General features: G+C 34.6%; 1 protein-coding gene across 2 annotated transcripts in view; it reads left to right on the top strand.

The window, feature by feature from the left end:
* Nucleotides 1-421: 421 nt before the first annotated feature.
* slmb (beta-transducin repeat containing E3 ubiquitin protein ligase slmb) overlaps nt 422-15,072 on the top strand; it is a 166,229-nt gene continuing 151,578 nt past the window's right edge. For both annotated transcript variants that reach the window (XM_081762959.1, XM_081762958.1), the window contains exon 1: nt 422-582. In XM_081762959.1, coding sequence (XP_081619085.1) covers nt 529-582 — 54 coding nt within the window. In that variant the 5' untranslated portion in view covers nt 422-528. The remainder of the gene's footprint in view (nt 583-15,072) is intronic.

Raw genomic sequence — 15,072 nt, 5'->3', positions numbered from 1 at the left:
GGAAAATTTTCATCACTGACTAGAAGTCACGCATCCTGCAACATAGCAGAAACGACGGGTTGCCTACTTGACAGGCATTACGCCTATACTTCGTTTTACAGATATTCACTTTAAATTTTAGTTCCCTCGAGTTGAAATTGAAAAATGCCTTTGTACGCGACTAAATCTGATGATCTATCTGTCGAAAATTGGTGACATATACACACGTATATATATACATACATTATTTTATATATTAGTATAGATAAAATATTTTTTATTAAATTATTGAACAGGTCTTCAGTTTGAACTGTATTTTAAAGAAGAGCCTATCATTTTTACTGTATATAAACGTTTTCTACCAATACTGTAGTATATTTGGTGGTTCTACTGTGCAATACTCTTTTCTTTTGTTTCAGCAACACTAGTGCCATCTAGTACCTAGGTCAATGACGTCACCTCGCGTAGGGAGAGTGACTTCCTGTTTGTGTTCCAAGTGTGCGATAATTTTTTTCTGTGATTTACTTGCGCTTGTTGGTGTGTGTTAAAATGTTAAATATGGAAACAGACAAGATTATAGAGGATACAAATACTAATTCTCAGGTGAGTACAGTAATAGAGTGCTTAATAACAGCTTTAAGAATTCCGAATAAATGCAAGGGTGCATTGTATGTCGCCATCTTGCATCGTAAATCCTATTAAAGAGCTTTAGGGGAAAAACAGGAGCGAACATGTCCTCCTGTTGTGAGGAAGGCATAAAATTAATGCTGCGTTTGCAAAATGAAGTTAATGAAAAAAACCAGAGGACGATCCAATGGCGGTAGTACTCCAGCACCAATTATATACACATGAATTTCGTAGAGGGCTTGCCCTCTAATCTAAACAGACATGTTAAACACTATAAGAAAATACGGAAACTATGTATATTTTCCCCAATATTTCAGAAAATCTAATATTGTATGTCATTTGATTTTAAATAAGTAATAACCAGTTGGTGTTAACGGCATTGTTCGTCAAATATTGAAACAAACATAAACCGTAATTATTAATGCTGAGTTGGAACTTTTTTCGTCAGCTACTGGACATAATGCAATATTTTTGTTACCCACAAAGCGAGGGAACGTGTGTATCAATGAAGACTTTTTGGTGCAGTTACATTTCTTCTATTTATATGTAAATGCTTTCTTCAGTTACCATTAGGCTATTAGGTTTCGCCTGGAAATGTGAATATCATGACAAATTTAAAAGTTTATGATTCATATGTATACATAAATGTTGAATCGAATTCCAAATTTATCAACCATAAATGGAAAACATGTAATTTTCATTTAGAAAGTCGGGAGTAAATTTTATGTGCCGAAAGTAAATAAATTTTATAGTGCAGTTCATTCGCAATAGGGGTGATAATTCCCTATTAGAGAAAACCCTTCACCATTCTTTTTCACTGATTTTTTTCTTGCTTGTCTTTTTTTATTACTCGTGTAAAGGTTTAAAGGGACGGTTTGAGAAGTATTTACCTTAATATGAGGTGTAGTTAGGCTATTCACCGAGTTGAAGGTTTTATTGACGGCAGGTAACTGAAACCTTGTTTGCTCTCACTGAAATGAGAGTATTCAGTTATCTCGCCCTGGTACAGAATCAGTTCAGGGACAAGTTACACTCCAGAATTCAACCGCTTCACTCGCAGTCGTCGTATCTATTTGGGGTCATTTTCAAGACTACGTTGGTAGGTGTCTTGTGGATCACTTGAATTTTCGTACACATTTAGTACTTTCATACGATTGTGCAATATTGATTTCGGAGTAAGTTTAGTACAAGGGGTCCAGAAGCACGTAAAAAACGCAAAATTTACAGGAGAAATGAATGATACAAGTACTTAGACGTAACATAACGTAACCAAACTATTCTTTGTAAAATTGTCTAACATAAACTAACCTAATATTAGTAAAAATAAGCGAAATTCTATATTTTTTTGGAAAATTATGCGGAACCCGTACACTAATATAACTTAAACTAAACTAATCTAATCTAAACTAACCTAAGCTACCCTGAACTAACCGAATGTGAACAAAAAATACCAAAATTGTAACATTTTTTAGAGAAAAGAGCTGGACCCCTTCTGCTAAACATAGGCCTTGATTTCATTTTTACTTTTAAATGTTAGCATCACACTACCTAGCTCAAATGTTCAAAAGTATTCTAGTTGTAAGTTTTCAAGTGATCAGTGAAGACCGTATATTTTTCTTGTTAGTTCATTATGATTACGGTAGTTGTGGTATACCCTTGCCCAGTCTCCACCAAAAGTAGATGTTTTCTTACCAGTTTCTGTTTTCTTTCTTTTTTCTCTCTCTTCTTTTCATGTCCTTCGGAGTGAATTCGATAATATTTGAGTTTTGCAAGTTAAAGAAAACCATGTTGTGTTTCGGTTTCATATATACATATTAGAGAATTTACCTTCATTTCTAAGTTAAGAAAGTAAAATTTACAGTTTAATAACCAGCCTTACTGACGAATTCAGTGTCTTGCGTCAGCCTAAATTTCAAATTAGTTTCTACCCCAGATGACTTGGTAGTGATTATGGTATATTATTTCTAACTGTGATTAGTATAAATGTAGTGAGGATGTATGACAGAAAAACTACAGTGCATAAGACATGGACCAACTTATGCTAGGTGGCCACTAAAAAGCACGAATTCCATCTGAGTGAGGGCAAACGTTATCCGAGCGGTAACGAAAACGCATCCGTGGGTTGCAGGCGCGTCAGCGATGGTGGGCATACGCATAAACGAGTTCGTTTACAGTAGTACCGGCTCTGTAGCCGTCAATGGATTTAGGGGAGATACTAAATGCCCTTCGAATTGTGTAACGAATTTTTGTTTACTGGAACATCTCGTTAAGATTCTGGTTGCAGGTTCTATTCAATGTCAGTTATTGCATACCTGAAGTTGGGATAAATTTTGGTATGTGACGATTCTGATGCTACAGTGTACCGTAGAAGTAAATATTTGAACTTTTTAACAGATTGATGTTTCCCCTATTTAATTTGGATATAAACCGAAATGAGGGAATAATCAAGTCCAGGCTGGTTGATTTTAGTTACGAAGAAAGCTACTGTTTAGAATAATGAAATAATAGTACTTGATAAATGCAGACAACGTGACTTAAGACATTGATATTAACCTGGTTTACACGTTGACTTTGACAAAGTTCTAGAATACGCCCACATCCCCTTTGAGTTGTAATAAAGAAAGTAATTAACCTGACTACTAACCCTCCTTCATTTGCTGTCTGTCGCCCGGCATTACTGTGTGAATTAAGTATTGAGCTCTGATAAAGAAAAGAACCAGCCTAGCCTAGCCTACTACAAACCCACCTTTACCAATATGTGCTGGCTAACATTGTATAACCTTCCCCAATGATTTCTTAGTGAGTACGTAAAATTTAAAATGACATAGTTTTATACTCTAACATAGTTCTATTAAGTTTATACCATGATTCTCCTGTATATAGTAAATGTGGGTTATTTAATAATAATAATAATACATTTTATTGTCGAATCAGCTACATAGCCGTAGACAACGTCAAATTATATCTTACTACAATAAGTATACTGCAACAATGATTGTTCATTATCTACAATAAGTGCTATAGTACTAAAGTTAACCACAATACTATAACTTAAATATTATCACTTGGCGTAAATGTAATAAATAACGTTAGGAAGACATGGAGGAAAAAGTTTGAATACCACTGATCAATGAAATACAAGCCACCATCAGTACTGAAAGTATATTGCTTGTTTGCAGAAGGAGTATGTAGCATGGTGGTTATCGTACCACTATTTAAAGTTATAACGTTCGATCTCGGGTCACTCACATATTTGACCTTGAAGTTTAATAAAACTGTAATTATATCTCCAATCTCTTAAAGCATAATCGGATTTTGCGAATATCCAGGTTTTACTATAGTATTATAGTAGTACGAAAGTAAAAGAAACTAATTTACATTCTTTGTTTATTCAATGAGTAGCTACGAAAGCTGTAAAGAATGTATTTCAACACAATTATGAAACAGTTGTAAGGATGCAGACATTAAATTACCAAGGGTCATAACTCGTGCTAAATTTCAATTTTTTATTTATTTTTTTGAGGTAGCAGAGGTATTTGTGGCTGGCTTTCAGAAATCTGAGAGATGGTAACGTAAAAAACACTTTACGTTAAATTATATTATACTTCCAACTTAACGGTGAAGTTTGAATGTTAGAAAATAAACGACCAATTTAATTGTAAAATAGAAAGGTATTACATTTTTGTAGGAACGTAATGTTCGAAATACACTGCAAGGTGTAAGTTCACGCCTCGTACGTGACCTCACTATAGAAAAGAGGTGTTAAGTGTATAAATATGCGAACTTTGTAAATCAGTAAAATGGAGACTAGTTTATTATTATTATTATTATTATTATTATTATTATTTATTATTTTTTTATACATATTTTACACCGATTTCTACAGAGCTCTATTAATAAGATTTTCATACTACAGTATATATTTATATATAATGAACCTTTTGGAAAATCATGTGAAAATGGATAAATTAAGCGTGACGCATTTCCGCCAGTTTGACATCAGTTGTTTCCGTTGGGTTCCAAAGCCGTGAGCTGCATAGGTTGTAACGTACAATTGTTGTTTTGTGTTAACTTATTATTATTATTATGTGTTATTTGCTTAACACACAACCAAAAACTAGTGTGCGTGGAGAAAGGGAGAGACACACCGCAGAACCGTATGTTCCAGAACCCAACCGAATAGAAATAGAGACCGCTCTAAAGAAATTAAAGGAACGCAAATCTCCGGGTGTAGATGAAATTCCGGCTGAGTTAATTTTAGCTGGAGGTGAAAAATTGTGGAACAACATACACAAACTCACTCTCTTTATCTGGAACAAGGAAGAATTGCCACAACAGTGGAAAGAATGAATCATTGTTCCAATTCACAAGAAAGGCGACAAAACTGACCGTAATAATTATCGAGGCATTTCTCTTCTGTCAACATCCTATGAAATCCTTTCAAATATTCTATTAGCAAGATTGACCCCATACGCAGATGAAATTATTGGAGATTGTCAGTGCGGATTTAGACGAAATCGATCAACTATCGGCCAAATATTTACCATTCGCCAAATACTCGGAAAAAAGTGGGAATACAATACCCCGGTACATAAACTATTTATTGATTTTAGAAAGGCGTACGACTCGGTTAGGAGAGAAACATTATACAACGTTCTTACAGAACTTGGAATACCGAGAAAGCTGATTAGATTAATTAAGATATGTTTAAATGAACCCCAAAGTAAAGTCCGGGTGGGAAAATTTTTGTCCACGAGCTTTCACTTCTAAAATGGCTTGAAATAAGGAGATGCGTTGTTGCCATTATTATTTAATTTTGTGCTGGAATACGCTATAAGGAAAATCAAAGCTAGCAACCATGGCCTAGAGTTGAACGGTACTCACCAGGTTATGGCATATGCTGATGATGTAGATTTAATAGGAGATGATAGAAGAAACAATAGATAGAAATGCAGAGATCTTATTAAATGCTTGCAGGGACATGGGTTTAGAAGTAAATGCAGAGAAAACTAAATACATGGAAGTGCGTCGGGACCGTAATACAGCAAATTATAGATGCGTTAGAATATTAAATAATACTTTTGATAAAGGGGATACTTTCAGATATTTAGGATCAATATTAACAGAGGAAAATCACATTCACGAAGAAATTAAATGTCGACTAAAAGCAGGGAATTCGTGTTACTATTTGGTTCAAAATCTCTTGTTGTCGTGAATTCTGTCGAGGAATTTGAAGCTTAAAATATACAAAACGATAATCATGCCTGTTGTTCTGTATGGTTGCGAAACATGGTCACTTACTGTGAGGGAAGAACATAGACTGAAAGTATTTTAGAACAAGATCCTGAGACGAACATTCGGACCCAAGAGGAACGGGAATGGAGGATGGCGGAAACTTCATAACGAGGAACTACATAATTTATATGGTTACCCAACATTGTTAGAGTCGTTAAATCTAGGAGGCTTAGTTGGGCGGGTCATGTAGCTAGAATGGAAGAAAGTAGAAACGCTTTCAAAGTCTTGACCGGAAGACCAATCGGAAAACGACCATTAGGAAGACCTAGTCGCAGATGGGAGGACAATATTAAGATGGATCTCGCAGAGATTGGAATACAAAGTAAAAACTGGATTCAGTTAGCTAAGGATAGAAGTCAGTGGAGAGCTTTTGTGAACGTGGCATTGAACCTCCGGGTTCCATAGGCCATAGAGTGAGTTAGTTATTATTGTGTTAATGAAAGAGATAGGCTAATTGCGCTTTTTCTTTAAATTTCTGAAAAAATGTGATTTAAAAAGCAAACGGATCGAAAAAAAGGAAGGTAAGAAAGCGTATTTACAAGGAAATACATTGAAACATACACTGGGCTATGTTGTGTTTACCTACCATATGTTTTGTTGGGAGCCAAAATTGCACCTCTTAGAACCTTGCACTTCTGTTAACAGCGGGAGTGACGAAACTACTTGACAGTTAGGTTGAGGTCTGAATTTTAGATTGGCTAATGAGTGAATATTATTGTTTGGAAAATGCTAGGTTTGCTAATTTACTGAAGGAAGAAAGGAGGGCACCATTCAAAATATCCATAGAAATGCGTATCTGTTAACAGTAAATACATAAAATTCATATGTATACTTTCAGTTGTTGCAATATTAATCCGTATGTAGAGACTGATTCAGCAGTTCTTGAAATCGTACCCTTCATAATTATAAAATCGAGAATTTTATTCGGTTTAAAATTTATACAAATACGCGGCAGTTTGTGAACTGTGGGGTTTGTAGTTTTGATTACTCCGACTGAAGATCAACTTTGCATATAAATAATTGAACTACAGATTACAGCGTGCTTAATTACACGATAGTAATCACGACTGCGTCCGTAATTATCATTTGGTATTCAGTTACTATCTTATCATTTCACATACCCTTTTGTTCTTTATCAGTTGCTATAGTTACCACACAGTATCTTTGAATAAAGTTCAGATATCCTTTCTGAATGAATGTTAGAAATTTCATTCAATGAAGTCTTATACAATCGATAGCGAGGTGCCGACTCATTCGCACATGTTCATGAACCACCTTTTGCGAAAATTCGAAAATAATTGTCTTCGACAAATGTTCAAAGGTGTATATTAAGGGAGGTCGTGAATACGCATTTTCCTTTCAATGATTGAATTATTTTCCCCTGAAATATTTCTTTGTAGGGCATGTTGAAAACCTACTCCTAAGTAGGATTACAACTAGTATTTTTGGCATAGTTTATATGAGTTCAGGCAGGGGGTTACCTTGATAATTTCAGATATTAATAAATTTAATAGATGTTAAAATTCAGACCAAAGCAAGAAACCATATATGTTTGCAGTTTTGTCAAAATAATAATAATAATAATTCCCGAGATATAGACCGTCAAAGATGGCGTCTCGGGCTCCATTTCTCACGCGGGAATTTCAGCAAAATATTAAAATAATCTTTGGAACGGTACGAGATTTTTTTTTTGTTTTTTGTTTGTTTGTTTGTTCTGTTTGAAAGATAGTAATTTAGTAATTCAAGTCATATCTCAGGTTTAGAAATATTTCCAAGTTCTCGTACTGTTACCTGTTTTTTTTCCTTTCTTTTTTTTTTCGAAATTAATAATCTCAAAAATTTTGAATTTTTTTACTGTTGATCAGTACCCTACAGTACTGCATTCCCAGAAAAGAACTTCCACTCTCTTGAGTGTAACAGATTTTATATATTATGTTCATGTTTTAAATTCTGTAGGTAATGCCTTAATTGTAGTGTTTTTAATTATTTTTTTTCTGAGTAACTTTAACCCCAAAAATTATAAGGATTGTACGCGAGTTGTATATCTAAAGATACTACTTATTTTGGAAAGCAGAGTTGGCAAAACCATGGTTTTTATTGAAAAAAACCTTTTTTTTTTATTTTTTTAGTTTAAACTCGGTTTTTTTGGTTTAAATAATTTGCTCTATGTATTTATATCACATATGGACAGAAAAAAGCTTGTTTCGCCTTGGTGTTAATATGCAACAACCGGGTTATGTTGGAAGGGGTCACATAACGCTTAAAGCGGAATCCAAACCGCTTTTCGGCTTACATCCAAGAGAAATTGTCCTCCATTTGAACTAGAAACCGGGACTAATTGGCCTCAAATGCGATACGTCTGCTGACCCACTTACGAAGGACTCCTGATAAAAATACGTTGTACTGATCGTTACATACTTGTTAATATAATTGTCAAGAGTCATTTCAGAAGGACAAAAAGATAAACAGTTGGACAAGTGAATCCATTATACAGAATTACATATGGACAATTTCAAAGTACTACAGAGTACAGACGAACTAATTTAGTCCAAGTCAGTTCACTACGACATTTATTAGTCCAAGTTAAAGAAATATAATGACTTACTTTGCATATCAGTAAGAAAAGTGAATGAAGATACGAATTATTTGAGTCCACTTTGGCTCTGACCCATTTATACATAAATAGTTACCAAAGATTCTTGTTATTTCAATAATTGCCTCTAGTGGGTTTTGTATGACCCCCCTCCCCAAAAAAGTACGGCATTTCGATGTATTTTATCAATAGTAAACATTATTAAAACGAAACAGTTTTTAGAATTTTCCTTTGGTTGCATAACAATAATAATAAACTATAAAAAAAAATCACAAAAGAAACATCCATACAGTTACATAAGAAAAAGTTGCTTTTGTAATATAATCTCTCTGAGTAAAGAATGGGAAATTTAGGTCTGAATATAGTACGAATAATATATGGGAGTGAAGCGCGATAACCGACAAATGTGTATTCATCAAGATTTTACGAATAGTTACACTTTTACGAACATTTATCGTTTTTTGGTTTAAACCAGCCATCCCTGCTGGAAAGAAGAACACGCCACTTTGGTTCTTGAATTTCTTATAATTTTGTAAAAACTCCATTCTCGAACAATGCTTATGTGATAGAATAAAAACTATAGATTAAACTAAGTCGGAATTGGTGAGGTGTTTTTATTCTTCTGGATTTTTTTTTCTTTACATACAACCTTCCAAATCATGAAAGGTCTTCTGGAACAGTGTGTAACCGTCCAGGGTGACCTTTTAGAAGCATCCAGGTGATCTCAGAATGTCACAGAATCTTCTAGAAAAAATCTGGAACCATCCAGATAGTTGTGTGTGTTTGGCCTAGCATATAAAAAGGAGGACATGAATTCACAGTTCAGTTGTCAACGATCAAACAAAAAGAGGAGTTCACCAAATTTGTGGTCTAACAGGTCTGTAGCAGGCTTGCTAGCGACCTGGAAGACCTGGAAATGCCAGGAAATTTTGTATAGTGATGTTATTAATTTTTTAGAGGACTAATTACCTCTTTTTGAGTGGATGCATTTTACCTGGTTTACATTAGATTGAAAGCAGTTTCCAGTGATGACTTTTGTGGATACTAGTCTCTAGGTTCCAGGCATAAGCTGAGGAAATTTGCTACTCTGAAGTTATTCTTGCAAATTGTATGAACCTTATGTGGTAATATATTTTTCTTTTCAGGTTCGGTATTGATTTATTGTATCTAAAACAAACCAATAAAGAAAAACATCAAGAACAACAGTTTTTAACGTTGACTTATCTGATGTAAATATTCATCCAGAGTGGATGTCTTGGCTAAGGAGTGTTAATAAAAATCCCAGTAAGGCTTATTGTGTACTCTGCAGGAAAACGATTGAACTGGGAAATATGTGACAGCAAGCAGTCATTAGTTATTATAAGAGTATCGCTCATATGAAAGAGAAGGTTTGAAGAAACAAGCATTTCTAACATAGTTCTTAAAAAAGACAGATTGTGGTGAAGCTTTGGCAAGTTCCAGAGACTAAGCCTTCAGCATGTAGTGTTCACGATACTTCTGGGCAGGTGGTAAAAGTTCAAGTGAGAAAACGCACAATGTGTAATTTAAATGTTTATGTAGTGAGAGATAATGTTAGCAAAGCAGAAGTAATATGGGATATGAAGGTTGTAAGTGATACTTCTCATTCAATTCGTGTAATACATTATCTTCAATGTTTAAAGCTGTTTTTTGTCAGCAACATTGTTAACCAGTTTTCATTGGTAAGAAACCAAAGCATCATATGTTGTATGTGGTTTAGCACCTTACGTGAAAGTGAAATAGCTGGATTGCTGGACAGTACCATGTTTTATAGTCTGTTTTGATGAGTCTTCAAAATAACATTATGCACAAAAAGCAGATGGATTTGATAATCAGTTTTTCGGATGAAAACTTGAAACAAGTGTCAACCAAATATATTAATTCAGTATTTCTTGGACACTCAACAGCAAAAGATTTACTCGCGAAATTTAAGGAGGGTTTGTGTGGTTTGCCACTACTAAAAGTTATTCACGGTTTCAATGTGAATTGGAAATTTTTAGCGGATCTGAATTTTGAGCTGAAAGAAGATGAACAGGGCCCTGAACCATTAAACTTAGGATCGTGTGGACTTCGTCATTCATGAAATATTTCATACTGGTCATATATAGACTAAGTGGAATTTAAATGGGCTTCTGAAACATTTGTACAAAATCTTCAAAGACAGTCCTGCACGTCGAGTAGATTTTTCGTCATTGTATTGGAAAACAAATTTTTCCCGATATTAAGAAATAATGCAACAATACAAAATGAATCTCCGTAAACACCTTGAGATTGGTTCTGTTCAAAAGGCGATCAGTGATCCCTTAACGCTGTCTAAGCATTTTTTTGTTTCCCTTGCAGGAGATCTAGAACCTTTCTTTGAGAAGATTCCAATCTGATCAATCTTTAGCGCCATTTTTCAAATCGGAGTGTGAAGAATTAGTCCGAAGAATCATGAACATATTCATTAAGAAAGAGACTTTGCACAAAGCAGACTCAGTTTTGAAATTGCTTCGAGTGGATGTGAATAATGTGGAGTTGTTAGTTTTTTGCACCAAAGTCGACGTTGGTTTTGCTGCAAAGAAACTTTTAGAACAGTTAAGTTAATGAGCGTTGTAAACTGGAGTTTCTGCATGAGTGTAGAAACTCTGTCAGGCAAACTTACAAAAATTATTAAAATTTCCCATTAAAATACAAAATAGTTAAAATCTGTCATGTTTTATTCCACATATATTTTTTTACTAATCAAAGTGTAAGCGAAGGAAAGATGTATAATGTTTTTTAATGACTCCATAACAGGGATATAGTTGTATCTGCCAAAGCTGAAAAAATAAAACCTTAGTTTTCCAAATTGTTTCAACAAAAGAAGAGTGGAAGAAGGAATTCGAATTATTTGATGTATACACAGATAAGTTAGTTCTTTTATTGCAATCTACTTGATGATAGTGAATTCGTTGATTTGTCGGACATAATAAAAATTTTACTTGTTCTTTGCCATGGAAACGATTTCGTTGAAAAGGGTTTCTCAGTTAACAGTGTTGTGGAAAATATGATGAAGAATCTTTGGTGAGTTTACGAGTTCATGATACTACATAGTGTGCTAGAGGATCCCTTATTATTGATATAGACTCAAAAATGCTTCAGTACGTACGTGGATCATGTGAACGTTGTGAAGAAGCCATGCAAAGGAAACGGTCGGTACCCACTGCAAACGAATTAAAGAAAAAGGAAAATAAGCACATAGTTGATCAGATTATCATTTTAGCAAAAAAGAAAGCAGAAATTTCATTAGAGACTTCCATTGAATGCAAAAATTTGGAACATGAAATTGAGTCCTTAAAAGCATCTCTGAGGTAGAGAACTGTGGAAACTAAAGAAACATGCATTTGTAATTCGTTTAGTATGAAGTTCCATAACAGATATTATTTATGTAATCTAGAATCATAAGTGCTGTACGATAATTTTATTATACGGTAGTGAGAGAGAGATATCGAAGTTTTGACTCTTGTTTATATATATATAAGGATTGATTGGAAGGCAGTGTGTGTATGTTATGGAGAGGACTTTCCATTCATTCTTCTTTAGAGGAAGGAATTACGTCTAGAAAATAATAGATCTGCCTGTAAACCCTGGAATTGTCAGGGAATATTGATTTGAAAATTCCCTTGCAGTCCTGCTGTAAGCATTTATGAGGATCCTGATAATTAGTTGAGTTGTTGTGTGTTTTGCGGAAAGGGAGGAGTTTGAAATGTCTCTTGATTGGCCGCAGGATAGTGAAGTGTTCTGAGTATTTGCATATCCATAAAAGAGTGATATTAGCAAAAGAAAACAGGCTTTCTTCAGATTGGGAATAAGAGTGCTCATTTCAAGACTGTTTCAAAGTCAAGATGTTTCCTAGTATGCTTTCTATGTTCTAAATGCTTTGATAGAATACACGAGCTGAACGAGAAGAAATCTCTCGTGGTTTGGATAAAGATTTTGTATCTGCAGATGAAGAAGGATTACATTCCCTAAATCAGTCAGCTATAGAGATTGGTGATAGTCCTGTTAAAAAACTATGGTCAGTGAAGTCAGGTCGTAAGCTGTATTAAATTAAGAAACACAGCGAAATTATTGTAGCTGTGGATAAATACAGCAAATCGAATGTGACCATGTTCTTCAAGGTAGAAATTCCATCTTCATGAGTAAATGAACCAAAAGAAACTTGCACAATTTATCAGGAATATATATAAAACATCAGTTCAGCTGTTGAATCGTATGGATCCTACAATGAAAAGGTACAAGTTCTGACAGTTATCCCAGTGTCCCGTTCAAAGGTACAAATTTTGCATCACATTCGATCTGCAACAAAATACATGTGGACAACAAAAAATGTGAGATTTGCGAAAGGAGTATTTGTAAAACCTGATCCATATATGGTCATCCTGTTAATGAAGCACATGTTAAATTGCACAGTCAGTTTATCTGGAAGGTGAATGGGACTGTTCTCGCCAGAGCACCGACAGAAAAAAGACACTATCACTATAACAGTTGCAGCAGAAAAAGTGGTGAAAGTAAAAGGATGTATAACTCGCAATATTAAAGAAACTTTCGCCATATATAAAGAGAAACATTCAATATACCACATTGGAAGATCAAAATTTTATGCATTAGCCTACGATCTAAGTTTCATACCCATCTAGAAATGTCTGTTTATGTGCATATTATGGCAGTTTTGAACTTAGCGTGGTAACTTTCAAAGAACTCACTTGAAGGCGTGATATATGATAACTTGGTTGGGTATGTGAAGTCGTTAGTAGTCTGGGGTGTACAAAGAAAGACTTGTTTGTTTCAGGAATATGATGACTGCCCTGGAAAGGGAGAACTTGCCTTGCAGACATTTTGTCTGCAAGAGTTAGCAAATGGCTTTTCTGAGTTACATATGCAACGTGGGAGGAAAATGAACTCGTTAAGAAAAGTATTGTCATTGATTCCTTCATTGATAAATTGGGAAATTGACAGTAAAAGCAATAAAGACAGCGTCTGAAGAAAATCAGCAACACATTGCAGAGGTAAAGAGACGTGTAGAGGCTGAACAACCATGTTTAGTGCTTCACGGTGATTTTGTTGAGAACTAGTCTGTGGTTCTGACACGAGAAGTACAAGGGTATCACAGGAGTAATCATTAAGTTTCAGTTTTTACACGAGGCACATATTTTCAAAACGAGACCAGAAGTGTTGCAGTCGTAAGTGATGATACGGGACATGACTCAGTACCTGCATTGTTGACAATACGCAAAATTCTTGACCAGCTGCAAACGCAGACAGAAAAGAAGAATAATTTCTAGGATTCTTCTAACCACTTAAAAAAAAAAAAAAAAAAAAAAAAAAAAGTTACGAATTGTTTGAATTGACGAAGTCATGTGTGCCCGTGGAGTGAGTATACCAGTGCTCAGGGTTGGTTGATTTAAACCAAGGTTGTTTAAACCAAAAAGCGAAAAATGTTCGTAAAAGTGTGTGTTCGTAAAATCTTGATGGACACACATTTGTGGATTATCACGTTTCACTCCCGTATATTATTCGTATTATATTCAGACCTAAATTCTCCATTCATTACTCAAAGGGATTATACCACAAAAGCAACTTTTTTTTTTTTTTTTTTTTTTTTGTATAAGTTTATGAATGTTTCTTATGTGATTTTTATAGTTTATTATTATGCAGTTGCAATCAAAGAAAAATTCTAAATATTGTTTCGTTCTAATAATACATATTACTATTGATAAAATACATTGAAATGCTGTACTTTAAGGGGGGGGGGGGGTCATACAAACCACACGAGTGGCTTTTATTGAAATCAGAAGTATCTTTGGTATCTATTTATGTGTAAATGGGTCAAAGTGGACTCAATTCGAATCTTTATTCACTTTTCGTACTGATACGTCAATTAAGTCGTTGTAGTCGTAGTAAACTAACTAGGACTAAATTAGTTCTTCTGTACTCTGCAATATTTTGAAATTGTCCATACCTAAATCTGTATAATGGTTTCACTTGTTCAAGTATTTATCTTTTTGTCCTTCTGAAATGACTCTTGACAATTACATTAACAAGTATGTAAAAATCAGTACAACTTATTTTTATCAGGAGTCCTTCGTAAGTGGATCGGCAGACGTATCGCAGTTGTGGGCAATTAGTCCCAGTTTCGAGTCCAAATGAAGGACAATTTCCCTCGGATGTAAACCGAGAAGCGGTTGGATTCCGCTTTAACCGTTATGTGACCCCTTCCAACTTAACCCGGTTGTTGCATAATAACACCAAGGCGAAACAAACTTATTTCTGTCCATATGTGATATAAATACATAGAGCAAATTATTTAAACTAAAGATACCGGATTTAAACCAAAAACTTTTTTTTTTTTTTTTTAATAATAAAAACCATGGTTTTTGCCAACCCTGCCAGTGCTGGTGGTCATGTAAAGGGAGTAAGGGAATGTAGGAGACCTACTAAAGCACCATGCTACAAAACATGGTCTTTCCAGCTCAAGTACAACTGCAAATCAGAATGCCAAGGATTTTACAAGAGTGGTGAAGTTATGCACATCAACA

Source organism: Thermobia domestica, chromosome 1 (genome assembly GCF_964235325.1).
Source record: "Thermobia domestica chromosome 1, izTheDome1.hap1.1, whole genome shotgun sequence".
In the NCBI taxonomy this organism is placed as follows: Eukaryota; Metazoa; Arthropoda; class Insecta; order Zygentoma; family Lepismatidae; genus Thermobia; species Thermobia domestica.
The sequence above is the reverse complement of the archived record's forward strand: the minus strand, read 5'-3'. Positions and strand labels throughout refer to the sequence as shown.